The sequence below is a fragment of the Garra rufa genome, chromosome 12 (genome assembly GCF_049309525.1).
Source record: "Garra rufa chromosome 12, GarRuf1.0, whole genome shotgun sequence".
In the NCBI taxonomy this organism is placed as follows: Eukaryota; Metazoa; Chordata; class Actinopteri; order Cypriniformes; family Cyprinidae; genus Garra; species Garra rufa.
This window is the reverse complement of record NC_133372.1, coordinates 18,160,915-18,178,884: the sequence shown is the minus strand read 5'-3', so window position 1 is coordinate 18,178,884 and position 17,970 is coordinate 18,160,915. Positions and strand designations below refer to the sequence as shown.

The 17,970-nt window shown below is 35.6% G+C and overlaps 1 protein-coding gene across 1 annotated transcript; it reads right to left on the bottom strand.

Annotated features, from left to right (window-relative positions):
• Positions 1–971: 971 nt before the first annotated feature.
• On the bottom strand, positions 972–12,345 carry polg2 (polymerase (DNA directed), gamma 2, accessory subunit). The gene is made up of 8 exons (XM_073852070.1): positions 11,682–12,345; positions 11,440–11,557; positions 11,159–11,264; positions 6,158–6,343; positions 5,727–5,867; positions 4,674–4,754; positions 3,742–3,839; positions 972–3,670 (listed from the first exon to the last, which is right to left on the bottom strand). The coding sequence occupies exons 1-8, from the start codon at positions 12,115–12,117 to the stop codon at positions 3,505–3,507; spliced, it is 1,332 nt and encodes a 443-aa protein (XP_073708171.1). The 5' UTR covers positions 12,118–12,345; the 3' UTR covers positions 972–3,504.
• Positions 12,346–17,970: the final 5,625 nt, after the last annotated feature.

Below are 17,970 nucleotides of genomic sequence, written 5' to 3'. Positions count from 1 at the left end.
TTCAGTTTGTAGACGAAGACGCTCTTTATACAGATCTTTATTTGGATCAGCAGCATACTGGTGATCTAAGTTTTGTAGATCCTTCAATATTGCATCTAATTTCAGCCTATTTGCTTTATTCGTACTAGAAATATAAGAAATGATCATGCCTCTTAAGTATGCTTTGAACGTTTCCCAAAGGGTCCCTCTACTAATACCTGGCATATCATTAACTTCAAAAAACAGGGCAATTTGTTCCGTCAAAAATTGTTTAAATTCCTCTCTAGCCAAAGACAGAGAGGGGAAGCGCCACTGCTTAGAATAAGATGCGAACTGGGAAAAATTTATATCAACAGAAGTGGGAGCGTGATCTGAAATAACAAAGCTGTGATATTCACAGCTCGATAGGTTTGAGAGAAGTCTGTTGTCTACTAAGAAAAAATCTATTCGCGAATACGAATGATGAACACTGGAGAAAAATGAGTAGGCCTTATTAGTGGAAAATTTTGATTTCCAAGGATCAGATAGCCCCAATCGTTGCGCAAAGGTATTTAGAGTTTTGGCAGAATTTGTTAATGAACATGGTTTACTTGAGGATCTATCTAAAACAGTGTCCTGAACAAAGTTAAAGTCACCCCCTAAAATAATATGTCTATTCTCAATATCAGGAATGGATGAAAAAAAATTTGATATAAATCTATCATCATCCCAATTAGGAGCATAAATACTTGCCATAATGACAGACACATCTCTAAGTTTGCCAGTAATTATGACATAGCGCCCATTGGCATCAGATAAAACATCTTCCAACTCAAAAGGGACACTTCTGTGAATAAGAATAGCGGCACCTCTTGCTCGTGCACTAAACTTTGAGTGATACAAATGGCCCACCCATGCTCTTTTAAGCCGTTGGATATCACTTGTCTTAAGATGGGTCTCTTGGAGAAAAAAAACATCACCCCTAAGGTGTTGAAGATGAGACAAAACACGGCTCATTTTGACATTGTTATTCACCCCTTTAACATTCCATGATATAAAACGGGTGCTGGAACTCTCTTTAGTCTTAGCCATTATCTATCTGCCATGAGACAGTTTTATATCTGAGCAAAGTACAAAAAGATAAAAGAGAAAAGATATACTTCAAAAAGAAGATAAAAAACAAAAAGTCAAGGTTGAAAAAAAACATAAACAAAGAAAAAGGAACAAAGGCCCATATCCAAATCCTAGAACCCATTCCTAACTTATCAATACAAAACCAAGCAGAGAACCTGCTACACATCAACCCCTTAATGAGATTGCAGAAAGGACCCCAGCTCCACAAAACTATGTAGTTTAGCCCATAAATGAAGAGCAACAACTGCTCAAGAACAAACGATCAGTAACAAAAGCAACATCACATATAAAATGTATCGGTCTACACAACACTTCTAGAAAGTATATATAGTCACAATCTTGTCAGTCTTAAGATCACCCAGAGGTAAGATGGGTGAGGGGAAAAAAAATCAGTGCCAAGTGAGACGTTTCACAGACATCCCTTAGCTTATAAAAGTACAGGCGTAAACAAATGAGACATATGAACAGAAATACGCGCCTTGAAACATTTGTATAAATTAAACGATAATAGTTCACCAACCTCATATAGCATAATTTGCTATTATCTGAAGTGTCCAGAGTACTGTATGTCAGATTAATACGTCAGATCCAAAACACAGCATCAGGTTAGTGAATACTCGAGTAGTAAGAATAAGTACTGTTCACATAGCTTCTGTCATCTCCCGCCGATGGGCTTTAAGAAACTCATTGGCCTCCTGAACTGACGACAACTGCTTCTTCTTACCGTCCGATGTAGTGATGAAAAGCTTGGATGGGTAGTGTAGAGATGGTCTCAGACCCAGCGTGTATAGTTCCTTCATCACAGCTCGATATTCGGCGCGCATTTCCAGAACTTCGGGACTATAGTCCTCATTGATGAATATTTGAGTACCACGATATTGAAGCTTTCCTCTTAGCTTGCGGGCTTCGCGGATAACCAAATCCTTGGTCTGGAACTTGTGAAAGCGAATAATCACAGATCTAGGTCTCTCCCCCGGTTTCGGTTTCGCTGTAAGTGCGCGATGAGCACGATCCAGCTCTGGAGGAGAGGCAAAGAGGCTCACGCCGAAAACTTCCACTAAGAACTCTGCAAAGAAAGTGGATGGTTGAGGACCTTCAATCGTCTCAGGCAGGCCAAAGATTCGTATGTTGTTTCTCCGGCTCCTTCCTTCTAAATCCAAAACTTTGGCTTTGATTTTAGCGTGCTGGTCAGCTAAAGTTGTGTACTTCGACTCCAGTGTTCCGACACTCACACCGCTGGCGTCTGCATTTGCTTCAAGTGAGAGAAGTCGCTGTTCGTGGTCGTTCACAGTTGTGTGTAGTGTGTCCAGCTTCGCTTCCAAGGTGGAAAACGCCGATTTGAATTCGGAAGATAGTGCCGCTCTGTGTTCTTCTAGTAGCGTCGTCAAAGTAGCAATGTCGGCTAAGCTCCCGCTAGCCTGTGCTTCGTCTTTTTTAACTTCGTCTTTCCTGGTGTTGTATTTAGATTTCGAAGCCATTATCACCCAGAACGTTTCCCAGTAGTAGACCGACTAATATACTAGTTTAGTAAATAGCTGATGGGCCACAAAAAATAAGTTTTATAAAGAAAACTGTGGGAGCGCGGGCGAAACGCAGCTACTCCCCAGACATGTCAACCGGAAGTCCCCGTACTGTACATTCTAAAGCAGAATATGATGCCTTCCCTCCAGAAACTAGGCTTAACTGCAGTTTTCCAACATGATAATGATCCCACACACACCACCAAGATGACAACTGCCTTGCTAAAGAAGGTGATGGGGTGGCCAACCATGTCTCCAGACCTGAACCCCATAAAGCACCTGTGGGGCATCCTCAAGCATAAGGTGGAGAAGCACCATGTGTCTAATGTCCAGCAGCATCATGAGGAGTGGAAGAGGATCCCAGTGTGCAGATAACAAAGGTGCTAACACAATATATTGACATTTTGGACAAGGTTAACTTAGGGTGTACTCACTTTTCTTGCCAGCTATTTTGACAATAATGGCTATATTTTGAGTAATTTTCAGGGGACAATAAATCTAGACTGCTATACAAGCTGCACACTGATTACTCTAAAATACATAAAAGTTTCATTTATATAGTATTGTCCCTTGAGAAGATACACTAAAATGGTTGCTGAAAATGTGAAGGGTGTACTCACTTTTGTGTATGTATAAAGAAAAATGTTTTCAAGAACATTCAAAATTCAAGCACTTGAAAACATAAAAAATATATATTTTTTAAACTTTCCCAAACGTTTGAAATACAGTTGATATTAATATATATATGGCATTCACTAATATAATTTTACGTGAGCAGAGCAGATTAACAATTTTGTAACGGTTACATCACTTCCAACACAGTTGGCATATCAACCAGTAGTTTTTAGCAGAATTTTTAGGACATTTTCTGTTTAGATTCAGATGATAAAAGTCAAAAGTTCTCTGAGGCAGATATGTATTTGAGCAGAAAGCATTTGATTTCTGAGATGTGCATAGTCTCTCTGATGGTGGTGTCTCTGTTACGGACCAGCAGAAGACCACTTTTTAGTGTGCTCTCACTGACCATCACTGTGAAGAGGACACCCATCTCATCATACCTGCAGCATAAAAAAATTTCATCTTAAAAAATTAAGTCAAAAATCTATTGAATATTGATAGAGTCTGTTACCTTGTGTGTAAATTCTCCAGAGATAAAGATGTGTCCAAGTATCCAGGCCATGTGGAAATTCCAGCTTCAAGAAACTCTTGGAACAAACCCTCACAAACCTTAAGAGAGACATTTGTCTTAGGGGTAGTCCATTTCAAGTGGTCCACAAATTATAAAGTTGGTTGCGTGATCATTTTTAATTTGCCTTTTTTTTTTTTTTGAGAGAGAGAGAGAGAGAGAGAGAGAGAGAGAGCCTCTCTTTGTACTAGTATTACAAAATCCCCAGGGAGGTATTCTAGAAAGCAGCTTATGTGACATATCCAGGTATGTTTAAGGGTAAGTTTGCTCTGTTGAGAATGATTGTGTATTAACCAGGAACATACTCTGTGTTGAAGGAACTTATTCCCGGATGTGTTTTTGAAACCAGCATACCTCAAGTAAGCAAGGTTTGGGTTAATCAACCGAGAGTTCATGGTTTAGCAAATGGTAAGTTAGCCTTGCTTTCTAGAATACACCCCAGATGACAGATTTTAGACATTTTTGCTTCTTAGACTTAAAACTTAAATTCAAATGTAATGATCAAGATTTGACAAGTGGAAGAGATAGGGAATTTTTTTTAACCAGAAGATGCTGCATATTTTATTTTATAGATATATATTTTACAGCAGGAAATAAAAATGGTACTATAGAGTAAAAATTTCATTACATTGTGTAATGTGCATTAAAATAATGCTACCTTAAACTTGAGAATGTGAGTATGGAATGGTCTATCCAGTTTATTTGACTTTTATTTGTAACAATGTAAAAGTCTTTACTTGTCACTTTGGATCAATTATGACACCTTTGCTTCAAACAATGTCTTAAAAAACACAACAACTTATTGAATACTGGCTCTTAACTTTTGAAAGGTAATTATAACGGTAATTATAATAATTTTGTTTGTTCCTTAGTACCTGTCTAAGCTCAGAACCAGAGCCTCGTCCAATATCCAAGGCTACTTTCACTGGAGTTAAGGTGGGATGCAGCTTCAAAACCTGAACAAAGTATAGAAAATCCTGGTCAGCTTACATCTCTGCCATTTTTTCATAAAAAATTACATCTGAACAATAATTTTTCCAGTTATTAAAGTGCTCCTATTATGCTTGTGAATATTACCTTTCATGCAGTGTGTAATATAGCTGTTTGTGAATGTAAAGTTCATCAAAGTTTTAAAGCTCAAAATGCTCAATAAATAAAGTTATTGTCTCCCAAAAGGAGGAGTTGATTTGTAACTGTTGCATATGCGAGTCCTCAGCAATTCCGTAACTTCCATAATTTATCTACGGAAATCCATATCAAAACTGCATAATGCCAGCCTGTGGTTTTCACTGGCTGTTCGCGAAAAATGTCTACTTTGACCCGCCCTAGGTGGTTTGTGTTGTCAACATTATGTCAATATATAAGAAATATACTATTATAGAACATACATTCGCTAATGCTGATGTAGAGGAATTACAGCTGTAACATCTTAATGTTACAAAGGCTCACAACATGCTCTGCTCAAGTTGTGCTTGCGATGAAGGTTCAGACTGATCAACTGCTTCATAACTGTTTCATACAGAGGACTCGTGTTTGAATTGATATGGTGAAACTGACACCACTGGCACCATCATTTTGGTGTTTACAAATGCCGAGGAAGCCTCCAGAACTGAATTAAAATATCGTAATGGCCGTTTCCTTGCTAACCTGCACTGTAAGTGGTAGACCAATCACAAGAGACTGTGCCATCTGACCAATTAGAGGTAGCGTAGGTTCACAGAAAGGAAGGTTTTGGAGAAACTCAAGTTTTGAATTAATCAATTTAGACTGTTTGAGAAATTAAGGTGATTTGTGATGAATATTATGAGAAAATGAAAGTGTCTTTTGACCTTAGATACATGTAAACCTCCAAAACAAGATAAGAAACATTTAAAATAGCATAATAGGGGCAATTTAATACTAAAAATGGAAAGAAAACATGGGCTTACCATCCTCTGATGAAGCTTTTGTTTACTGTCGGTTTTCCTCAGCAGTTGAAATGAGTTACATAGGTAAGCCAGGATCCCTCGATCCACATTTGCACTGACAGAGATGACATGAGGAACTACATACTTTCTTCCATCTCTGCACTGAAAGTAAAATGATCTTCAACAGATGGTTGTGAAATGTGACCCTGGACCACAAACCCAGTTCAAGGGTCAATTTTTTGAAATTGAGATTTATACAGCATCTGAAAGCTGAATAAATAAGCTTTTCATTGATGTATGGTTTGACATGGGTCAAATAATGATTGCTAGAATGTATCTTAAGTGTACTGTTTTTCACTTTGTGGCTGAGATATCCTTGTGCATAATATATACAATGTCTATCTATATACACAGAATCTTAAATACCTTAAACTAACACAGTTTGCACTTACCTGTAGTTTTGTACAACTTCCTTGGTGAGTCTTCAGCAGTAGTGTGTCCCCCAGGCTCCACAGTGTCTCCAGGGTCTCTGAGCCCCAGGGGAACTTATAGAGGACTTTAACACCATGAGATGTCCCTTCTTTCAGTTCTTCATCCACCACATTGCACAGGCTGAAGTCAGACGGACCTAAAGCAAACTGCAGCAGACGTTCAAGAAAATCCATCCTTGCACTACACCCATGTTCCTTAAAAATGTTTCATATGATTGTAAAGTGGACGCCAGGGTTGGGGTCAATTCAGGAATTAACTCAATTCCAATTCAAAGAAGGAAATGGAATTGGAATTGAACAACAATTACAGGAAACAGAGTTGGAATTGAATTGGAATTACAGGAAGTGGAATTCAATTCAGGGAAATTCCACTGAATTCCGTTTATTGCTGTTTCTGAGCATTTATTTGTGATTACATTTAGAGACATACATTTGAACTTTATTTATGATGCTTTACAAATACCATGTATTAAATAGAGTTGATCAAATGCAAGTAAATAAAAATGATAACTGTACATTATGAATTAATAATTGAATGACAGTGGTGATAAGTTTGTGGATGTACTATACATTCAACATATGATTACCACATATATTATGTCTCAACTCACAAAAAAATGAGTCATGTTCATTCATGTATTTCATTCACTTTTTATTGCATCGAATTATCATCATTTCCTGAAATTTGGCATGTGAAATGATCATGCTTAACATACTAAACATAAAGTACTTTGTATTTCTTTTATATGTTTGTTGTTTTATGTGATTTACAATATTTAATGTATTATAAACTATTAAGCAAATCAAGTCAAATTATTTTATTTAGCAACTCAAGTGGAATTTAGTGGAATTTATTTGAATTCAATTCTGTTTCCTGGCATTCCAATTCAATTCCAATTCCATTTCCTGTCAGCTGCATGCAATTCCAATTCCAATTCCATTCCAGGAAGTGAATTGGAATTTACCATTCATTCTCAATTCAATTCATGAATGGCCCCAACCCTGGTGGACACCCTGTATGATTTTTATTCATCAATGATATCATAGGAAAGAAAGTATCTGATTTATACATCAGCTGTTCTAGAATCCTATTACACATTTTTTCATAAATAACAAAAATGTTAAAAACATAAATAAAAAAGAAAGTTGTCAACAGTTTACTCTGCAACCTTGCAAATCTGTACACTGAGAATCTCATTTTTATCAAATAAAATCCTGGCAAAGGTGCAGTCACATGCATAAAATGTCAGTGCAATTGTCTATTGTCATTAGAGTGGCAATATATAATAATGCACATCTCGCATAGAAGCAAGATGTCTGTGGCATTGTAGCCAATTTTACTGGATGTGTCTACAAAAGAAACCATAAAGGACTGCATTGATAGTCGGCAATAATGTAGCCTATAATAAATTTAATAGCTTGTGATAAATTTAATAACTTATAAACCCAAAAGCTACAGACCATCTGTTTCAGGATGAGATTAAAAATCTGAACGAAGTAACCATCAAAAAAAAAAAAAAAAAAAAAAAAAAAAAAAAAAACAGGATCCAAGCAAATCACAAATAACTGCCCACTAAAATCTGTCCATGTAGGTTTTTATTTCTAGATTATGATATTAGGGTTACTAATTAATGATATCCTTGAATGAAATCCAAACTGGTAACTACTGCTGACTGTTTTTAGAATTGTTGTCAGTTAATTTTTTTATTTACTTTTACCATTAAACAGGTTCTCCTAATTTAGTGACATGCCCACTGAAAATCTATATTCTATATCTAGATTTAGACTGTATCTTAGTACAGGGACTGCTCTCATTAGAGTTACAAATTACGTGGTTTCGATTGTGGTTGTATCTTTCTATTAGTGTTACTGGACCTTAGTGCTGCATTTGACATTATCAACCACAACATTCCTTTGAATAGATTTGAAAATTACAATTGGAATCGCAATGGCATGGTTAAATTTGTACTTATCCGACCATAATCAGTTTGTAGCTGTAAATGAAGAAGTATCACATGTCAAGTATGGAGTACCACAAGGTTTTTTTATTTTTTTTATTACAGGAACTACTGTATGAGTAGATCAAATGTAATATAATTACTATGTTCAGATGAGTGAATGTTTGTTTTTTCTGACCTCTTGCCAGATAACATTTAATTTGTGATTTTGTTTTTGATTTATTTGAATTTATGTGTGTATGTACTTTCCAATTTACGCTCTTTTTACATGGGGGTCCATCATGCTCTTTAGCCAATCAGATTTGAGCTTACAATCATAAACTGCTGAGAATGTGACTCAAGGAACACTGCTTGGCACATCTTTCTGACACCACGTCCACACAATCAGCTGCGCGCAAGCATTGGCCATTTGCCGCTCTCTATTTCTGATGTCCTCCATGCTAGAGTGTGGAATACATCAGCAGTATACTACTGTTAGCACTACACAACATGACATAGCGCAATACACACTATTATTTATTGAAATAGGCTCTATTGGCTGTTAAAGTTGCATACTGCTGCAGATGACAATTTACAATTGCAAACATAATTTAATAATAAACGTAAAATATTTCAAGCTTGGTTTACACACTATCTGTTAATAGTGTTTTGCATTTTGTGAAACATTTTGTCAGTGTATTGTTTTATTTTAGGCATGTCAACAAGTTTTTGTGCATGTGAATATTGCTGATATGTCTGCATCATATTTTGATTAATTAATATTATTCTCAGTTCATACTAAACTTATATGTAATTATATTACCACATACATAAGAAAGTCATCAATGTCATCAAATGTGCTTTGGTAATTTGACTGTTCTGAATTCTGACAGGTAATGTTAAGCAGGCCAGGAAAAGGTCCCCTCTTGCAGTTTGATAATATTTAACAATTATATTTTTCTTATTAGGCACAATTGTATACCTAAACATTTTTTTTTTTGTAAACCTTGCCCTCCCCAAACACCTCTTTCTTGCCTCACTATACTAAATTTACATGTATAGTTTTCTCTAAAGCTAAATTTTTGGAGAACTCCTTGAAAATTACTTCAAGTATGGCAATGTTTTAAAGACAAAAATGCAATATATCCTGGATTCACATAATCAAGGTTGGAAAGTGTACTTAAAGGTGCAGTAGGTACATTTATATGAACTTTTTATGAGCATTTTAACATGGGGTGTCTATGGGATTGACTCCCTTTTGGAGCCAGTCTCTAGCGGCCAGTCGATGAATTAAAGTTTAAGTCACTTCCATGTTGGTTTCGAGAGAGACCGGAAGGTTGCCGCTTGAGAAAAACAAAGTCACTTTGCCACAACACATTGCCTTCCTTCTGATCCCAACAGAAGTGGATAAACTTATTTTTAATGACGTTCCAGACTGTGTCAGTAAAAACTTGGCCCTTTTTTCACTTCATTTTACTACGGATTTGTTTATAAACCAGCCACAATTTGATGAAGGATCTTCAGAAAGATTGAAACCTAAAGACGATGCTGTGCTGACAATATTGGATCCAACAGTAATGTCACAACACACGTGTGTGAGTACACCCTTAAAAATAAAGGTGGTTTAAAAGGTTCTTCACAGTGATGCCATAGAATAACCATTTTTGGTTCTACAAAGAATCATTCAGTCAGAGGTTCTTTAAAGAGCTATCTCTTCCTTACCTTTTTTATCATCTGAAGAACCTTCTTTCACCACAAAGAACCTTTTGTGAAACAGAAAGGTTCTTCAGATGTTCTTTATGGAACCATTTAGACAAAAAAAAGGTTCTTCTATAGTATCGTGAAGCACCTCTATTTTAAAGAGTGTACCTGTTTTTATTATGTGCTCACTATTGCTTTGTCTGTTAATATACATCGTTTGATATGTACTGAGTATGCGTTTTTGTCCTAAATCACAGCAGTGTTAATCTATGAAGAATGTAGGCTGTCAAACATACACAAGTGTTAGCCAATAATAGCAGTGGGCGTTTACTGGGAGTCTACAATCTGCCATGCCTAATCAAATGTAGCGTTCTGATGAGGAGGGTTAAAACAGGACAGAACATAACTTATTACTTCTAAATTATGTTTAGAGTATATTTTAATGTAAAAATCTTAATAACATTATAAGGGGACCTCAGAGTACAAAGCAATAAAAAAGGCAGTTCATGACCCCTTTAAATCACTTTAAATGCCTTAAACTGATATCACAACCTTTTAATATGATTTGTCTGTTATTACACATACACCATTATTCAACTTGCAATAACATATTTAGATATAATGAATGGGTAGATATAATGACCTTGCAAAATTATGCAGCTACAGAATAACAGTTTATTACTGTTTTATTACAGTTTTTTTTTATTAATGTTGCTTGAAAATACACATACTTGTCTTTCTTTGAAGACAGTAAAATATCTGAAAAATAATCAAGTTAATTAAATGTGAGTTGAATGAACCAAAGACAAATCACTGAAAAAAGTCATTTGTTGGCCATAAATACTGAAGTGGTTAATGGTTTTGATTTGATCAGGATGTCAAAAACCAGTTTGCATTGCAATATCGAAATCTAAAAGCAACTCTACACAGGCTGAATTTAGTGGGCGGCTTGTTGCGTTGGGCGACGTATTTTAGTCAATTTGCTATTGTCCTGATTAATTTGTTTAGTTTTTTAAGATGGTTATCTAAATTTTGTTCCATATTTTAATCTTATTTATGTTCACTTGTTCACTGAAAAAAAAAATGGAATGGCACTCCTTCTATGATGATGTCAGCTTGGGCAAAATATCCTTAACCACACATCTCCAACTGTTATTTTGCTATGAGTGAGAGGTGGAGAAGAGGAGCACTAAAATAAATCCCCACCCTCAATTCAATATTCTGTTTCAGTTGGAAATACGTCACTATACTAAAAATAAAGTTGGCAGCAACTTCCGGTTCACATGGAATTGAAAATCCATTTCACCCTTATTTGCTTCCATACCTTTCTCCACCACTGTAGTCTTTGATGAGCCCAGTAGTCCATCCACTGTGAAGAAGTCCGAGGAGAACAGAACCAGACTAAAGATGCCTCGGTTACCTCAAATGAGCTAATGGAGATTAATGAAAAAGTTCAATTTTAAGTCATATGAAAGTTAAAGCAATTAGATCATTACTAATTTACACCATTTCATCTTGGACTTTAGACTGGGTCCAGTAAAAATAATAATAATAATAATAATAAAACTCACTCATTAAACACAGCTGATAAAACAAAAGACTCACCAACAAGATGCATGTCTGAGGTGACTATCAGAATGATGGCACAGACCTATCTCTGCCAATCCAAAGGGCAATGTCCTATTCACAAGCACCAGCGCCTGAATATACTGTTGCAAAGCACCTTAAGAGACAAAAAAAAAAAGATGATCAATGTCGTCGCAATGAATAGTGTGCGACTGCACATGGTATGCGTAGTGCGTACTGTAACTATAAAGGCATGAATAGTGGAGAATGGTCTAACTCACCCTGCAGGAGACTCGTCCGAACAGACACACAGTCTTTCATAAGCGTTTGAATATTTTGGCATGCTTCTTCTTTAGTTAAACTGTCTTGGTTGAGAATTTCTTGAAGAGCACTTACATTAACAAGCCTAACAGATTCCTCACACATTCTACTTTGCACTGAAGTAGTGATCCCAAACACATATGCTCTTGCACGTATTGCTGAAGTCCACTGTTCAATAATGTTTTTCTTAAGTTCTGTTCCTAAAGGCCCATATGTACAGTTTCTAGTCTGGAAAGCTTCAGGAGAAATGTAATAACGGTCAGCGCAAAGTTGCATCAGAAGGTTGGTTTGATCACACCGGTCATCACGAGTATTGTACTTAGATATATTCCGCTGATACCAAGGGAGCTTTTCGCCCAAAAGCTGGAGACGCCTTCTGATGCTGTGGAGGAACATTTTGTTGGGTTTAATCGCTAGCAGTTGGCAGGTATAAATGAAAATAGAGTAACGTCATACATTTTCTACAATTAAGCGTCGCATGGGATGAGCGGTAATGTTTTCCCGTAATGAAGCCTGTTATAACTTTAATGCCAGTTCAGTGAGCACGTTACAATTCTTCTTCTACGGCCGTTTGCATCTAGTTTATTGGTGCACTACCGCCATCCATTCTTCTTCTTCTTCTTCATCTTCTTCTTCTTCTTCTTCTTTGGTGTTTATTGGCGGCTGGCAAACCAGCTTATAGGTGCATTACCGCCACCGACTGGACTGGAGTGTGGACAGGATACATGCTTATAGGATTAACATAATACGGTAGATATGAGGGAAATCAAAAGGAAACCCCCCCCCCCCCCCCAAAAAAAAACATTTAAATAAATAAAATAAAACATAAAACACCACCTGTCTAAATTATTTTACTTAACTTTGTTTCTTTAATAAACTTAATAATAATATCATATATAGTTTTTCCCTTTAATATGCCTATTATAGAAAAATCTTTATGCTCAGCTTTGATTAGTGACTGAATAAAATTACGTCTCTCATTGTTATATTTTCGGCAGTGAAGTATTAGGCCTACATGTTCAACTGTCTCTTGCTGACTACAGTAATTACATTCCCCTGTTGGGTGCTTGCCAATTTTGAATAATGTGCTATTCAATCCTGTGTGACCTATTCTCCGACGGGTTATTATATTCTCTTCATTTCTGTTCCTGCTCTCTCTTCTCCCAGCACCAACTTGTGGTTGAATATTATATAAGTGTCTTCCTGTTTCAATACTATCCCAGTGTACCTGCCATAGCGACTGTGCATATTTCCTAATAAACACTTTGGCTTCTGTTTTACTTAATGGAACTTGTAAATTTATTTGCTTTAGTTTTAAAGATTGTTTAGCCAAAACATCTACCTTCTCATTACCTAATACACCAACATGAGCAGGAACAGGCCCGGACATAGGCATGGGCAAGGTGGGGCAATGCCCCCCTAAATGCTGTGACTGCCCCCCCAAACGTAAAGGCATGCAAAATTCCGAATTTCATAAAACAAACAAACTAAATTGCCTTATGTTATTTATCCTATTTACACGAAGGTATGTTATTTCTGTCTCTACATGATCGCGCGTTTACAATGTCTCCTCTGCGAAAACACGGACGGGATCGCGCACTCCATTCATAAAAACCGACTTTACTATAGCGCGGAATACCACAGAATTCGTCGATTTTTGGATTAATAAATCAAAAGTTGGTCTGTCACTTAATTCAAATCGCGATATGGACTAGTGTCTGTGAAAACTGAAATGTAAAAAGACTGGAAAAGAATTTAAAAAGACTGATGATGATGGCAATGTAGAGTATGAAGACCTCTCTACCGTTTGCAAATATCTACACGGGTATAAGAATGCATTTCCTCAGCTCCATCGCATGTATGTGACCTCCCTTGTGATTGGAATATCATCTGCATCATGCTAAAGCTCTTTCTCCACTTTGTCTCGTGTTCTTACTCCCTTCCGCCGCACTATTGCTACATGAAAGAAAAAGAAATGTAGTTATTCTGGCTCAGGAGAAGGGCATAACCACAGGCCTAGATATGCATGCATTTGTTAGTCTTTTTGCACAGAAAAGCAGACGACTGATGCTTTAAAAAAAAATTTTTGTAAAAAAAAATACACAAAAAAAGAAATAAAAAAATATATGAATAAAATAAAAAGACAAAAAAATGAAAAGATAGATAGATAGATAGATAGATAGATAGATAGATAGATAGATAGATAGATAGATAGATAGATAGATAGATAGATAGATAGATAGATAGATAGATTAAAAAAAGTAAAAAAAAAAAAAAAAAAAACATAAATGCAGCCTCAAAAGGGCACAAGCCAGTGTCCTATTTGTGCCGGTCCCAAGCCCGGGTAAATGCAGAGGGAAGGGCATCAAACATAAAACCTATAAGACAAATCAAATGGATCAAAGGAGAAGATAGAGATATGGATAGGTGGACTGATATGATGAAAGCATAGTTAGTATAGTTTTCTTTGCATAGATAATTAGAGAAGCTCACCCACACTTGCCCCCCCAATATTCTACATGCACCCCCTAATGGGGCTGGCTAAATCCGGCCCTGAGCAGGAACCCAAATAAATTGAATTGATATACCCATACGCTTTATATTATACAACTTATAGAATATTTCATTGATTATATCCATCCTAAAAGATGATCTGCCAGACTTTATGCTTTCCAGTGCTGAGTAGCTATCGGATGCAATAAGCCATCCATTCTTCTTTTCAGTCTTTCTTTTGAGATTTGTGGTAGGCTAGACGTATCAGAGGCGTATTGCTGCCCTCCTCAGTTCATCTGATGAACTCCGCTTTTAATAGATTTTAAGGGGTAAAAATGCAACCTCGTTGGGGTAAAATATTAATATTACTTTACAAAAATGTAGATAAAGAATATTAAGAATTTGAATTAATTAAAAATATTAAAATTACTTTCATTTTAATGTATTTGTACGAAGTTAGAAATGTACTCTTATTAAAAGGAACAATTGGTCTGCCATAATATTATTATTTTTATACAATGTCATAATGTAAAACCAACATTACCACAGCCTCAGGTCGCTGGGTGTTTAGTGTGTGTTTTGTGCATTTATAATATATACTATATATTCTTTTAGGCTACTATAAGTCTCTGGGGAAAACAGTTATTATACATCTGAAATGAATGCAGTCACCATATAACTAATGTCTGTATTTATCAAAAATGTACAGTAGTCAAAGGGATTTTAAATCAATATATTAAATACAAAATAGAAAACATTTAATTAAGGTTAATACTGCTAATTTTTAACTCTGAACACTCTGACAGGGAATACATATTATCAGAGGTGGGTAGTAACGAATTACAGTCGTGGCCAAAAGTTTTGAGAATGACACAAATATTAGTTTTCACAAAGTTGCTGCTAAACTGCTTTTAGATCTTTGTTTCAGTTGTTTCTGTGATGTACTGAAATATAATTACAAGCATTTTTATCGACAATTACATGACATTTATGCAAAGAGTCAGTATTTGCAGTGTTGGCCCTTCTTTTTCAGGACCTCTGCAATTCGACTGGGCATGCTCTCAATCAACGTCTGGGCCAAATCCTGACTGATAGCAACCCATTCTTTCATAATCACTTCTTGGAGTTTGTCAGAATTAGTGGGTTTTTGTTTGTCCACCCGCCTCTTGAGGATTGTCCACAAGTTTTCAATGGGATTAAGATCTGGGGAGTTTCCAGGCCATGGACCCAAAATTTCAACGTTTTAGTCCCCAAGCCACTTAGTTATCACTTTTGCCTTATGGCACGGTGCTCCATCGTGCTGGAAAATGCATTGTTCTTCACCAAACTGTTGTTGGATTGTTGGAAGAAGTTGCTGTTGGAGGGTGTTTTGGTACCATTCTTTATTCATGGCTGTGTTTTGGGGCAAAATTGTGAGTGAGCCCACTCCCTTGGATGAGAAGCAACCCCACACATGAATGGTCTCAGGATGCTTTACTGTTGGCATGACACAGCACTGATGGTAGCGCTCACCTTTTCTTCTCCGGACAAGCCTTTTTCCAGATGCCCCAAACAATCGGAAAGAGGCTTCATCGGAGAATATGATTTTGCCCCAGTCCTCAGCAGTCCATTCGCCATATTTTTTGCAGAAGATCAATCTGTCCCTGATGTTTTTTTTTTTTGGAGAGAAGTGGCTTCTTTGCTGCCCTTCTTGACACCAGGCCATCTTCCAAAAGTCTTGGCCTCACTGTACGTGCAGATGCGCTCACACCTGCCTGCTGCCATTCCTGAGCAAGCTCTGCACTTGTGGCACTCCGATCCCGCAGCTGAATCCTCTTTAGGAGACGATCCTGGCGCTTGCTGGACTTTCTTGGACAGCCTGAAGCCTTCTTAACAAGAATTGAACCTCTTTCCTTGAAGTTCTTGATGATCCTACGAATTGTTGATTTAGGTGCAATCTTAGTAGCCACAATATCTTTGCCTGTGAAGCCATTTTTATGCAACGCAATGATGGCTGCACACGTTTCTTTACAGCATGGTTATCAATGGAAGAACAATGATTTCAAGCATCACCCTCCTTTTAACATGTCAACCCAGGTAAAAAAAAAAGTGCACTAAAATGCACTTTATTTAAGTATACTTAGTACACTTTTCAGTAATGTACTAAAAGTGCTCTATTTTCGCACACTAATTTTGTACTTAATGTACTAAAAGATAGTATTAAGTATATGTTAAGATAAACTTAATACCATCTAAGTGTACTCAACTGTGCTATTTTAACATACTATATCTGTATTTTAAAAAATATATTTAGTTAAAACTAGAAATACACTTGAACCCTAATTTTAAACATTTATAAATATATTTAAGAATAGCTTAAAGTATAATAGTAATATATTAAAAGAATATACAAAATGTAAAAAAAGTGTGCTAAAATACACTTTCAGTACACTAAGTATACTTTTTAGTACTGTGCTAAAAATGCTCTATTTCCACACACTAATTTTGTACTTAATGTACTAAAAGATAGTATTAAGTATATGTTAAGATAAACTTAATACCATCTAAGTGTACTCAACTGTGCTATTTTGAGACACCATGAAATTGAACTAAAATGTGCTTTTAACATACTATATCTGTATTTTAAAAAACAGATTTAGTTACAACTAGAAGTACACTTGAACCCTCATTTTAAACATTTATAAATATATTTATGACTAATTTAATGTATAACAATAATATATTAAAAGAATATACAAATTGTGAAAAAAATGTGCTAAAATACAATTTAAGTACACTTAGTGCACTTCTCTAATGTACTTAAAGTGCTCTATTTTCGCGCACTAATTTTGTACTTATTGTACTAAAAAATAGTATTAAGTATATTTTAAGATAAACTTAATACCATCTGTGTATTCAACTGTACTATTTAGAGACACCATGAAGATGAACTAAAATGTGCTTTTAACATACTATCTCAGCATTTCCAAATATGTATTTTGTTACCACTTATAATAGAATTGAAACATATTTCATAAACCTTTAAATATACTAATTAAACATAAAAAATAAACTTATTGATTATTTAAAATACATGAATAATATATAACAAATGTATACAAAGCATATTTATAATGTATTGCCCACATATTTTTATTAATAAAAAAATACATTTGTTGATTATTTAAAATACATGAATAATATATAACAAATGTATACAAAGCATATTTATAATGTATTGGCCACATTTTTTTTTTAATAAAAAATACACTTGTTGATTATTTAAAATACACAAATAATATTTAATAAATGTATACAAAGCGTATTTATAATGTATTTTTTATTAATAAAAATATGTGGGCAATACATTATAAATACGCTTTGTATACATTTATGATATATTATTCATATATTTTAATTAATTAGTGTATTATAATGAATAAAAATGTGTGGGCAATACATTATAAATACGTTGTCACGAAGCGTGTAGGAAAGCGCAAAATAACGTCTTCAATAAAAAGTCTTCAATAAATCCTCAGGCAGAGTAACGATAGACAGGAATGGCTGGAGAAGATGTGCACACAACGAAGGAACATAGGTGTAACGCTTGTAGCCAGACAAAGAAACATTGGAAATCAAACAAACTTATAAAGGGGAGATAATTACAACAACAGGTGGAGGAGATCACACTAATGAGCAGGAAGACCAAAAAAAGGCATGGGAGAAACCAAACAGACAATCTAACGGAGGAAACACTGGGAAAAACCAAGGCAAACA

Excerpts from the sequence above, each read along its gene's own strand:
- polg2 (XM_073852070.1), bottom strand. The coding sequence starts at position 12,117 with ATGTTCCTCCACAGCATCAGAAGGCGTCTCCAGCTTTTGGGCGAAAAG. Across the intron at positions 5,868-6,157 it reads GAAGTTGTACAAAACTACAG|TGCAGAGATGGAAGAAAGTA; the intron begins GTAAGTGCAAAC and ends TTTTACTTTCAG. Across the intron at positions 3,840-4,673 it reads CTGGTTCTGAGCTTAGACAG|GTTTGTGAGGGTTTGTTCCA; the intron begins GTACTAAGGAAC and ends GTCTCTCTTAAG.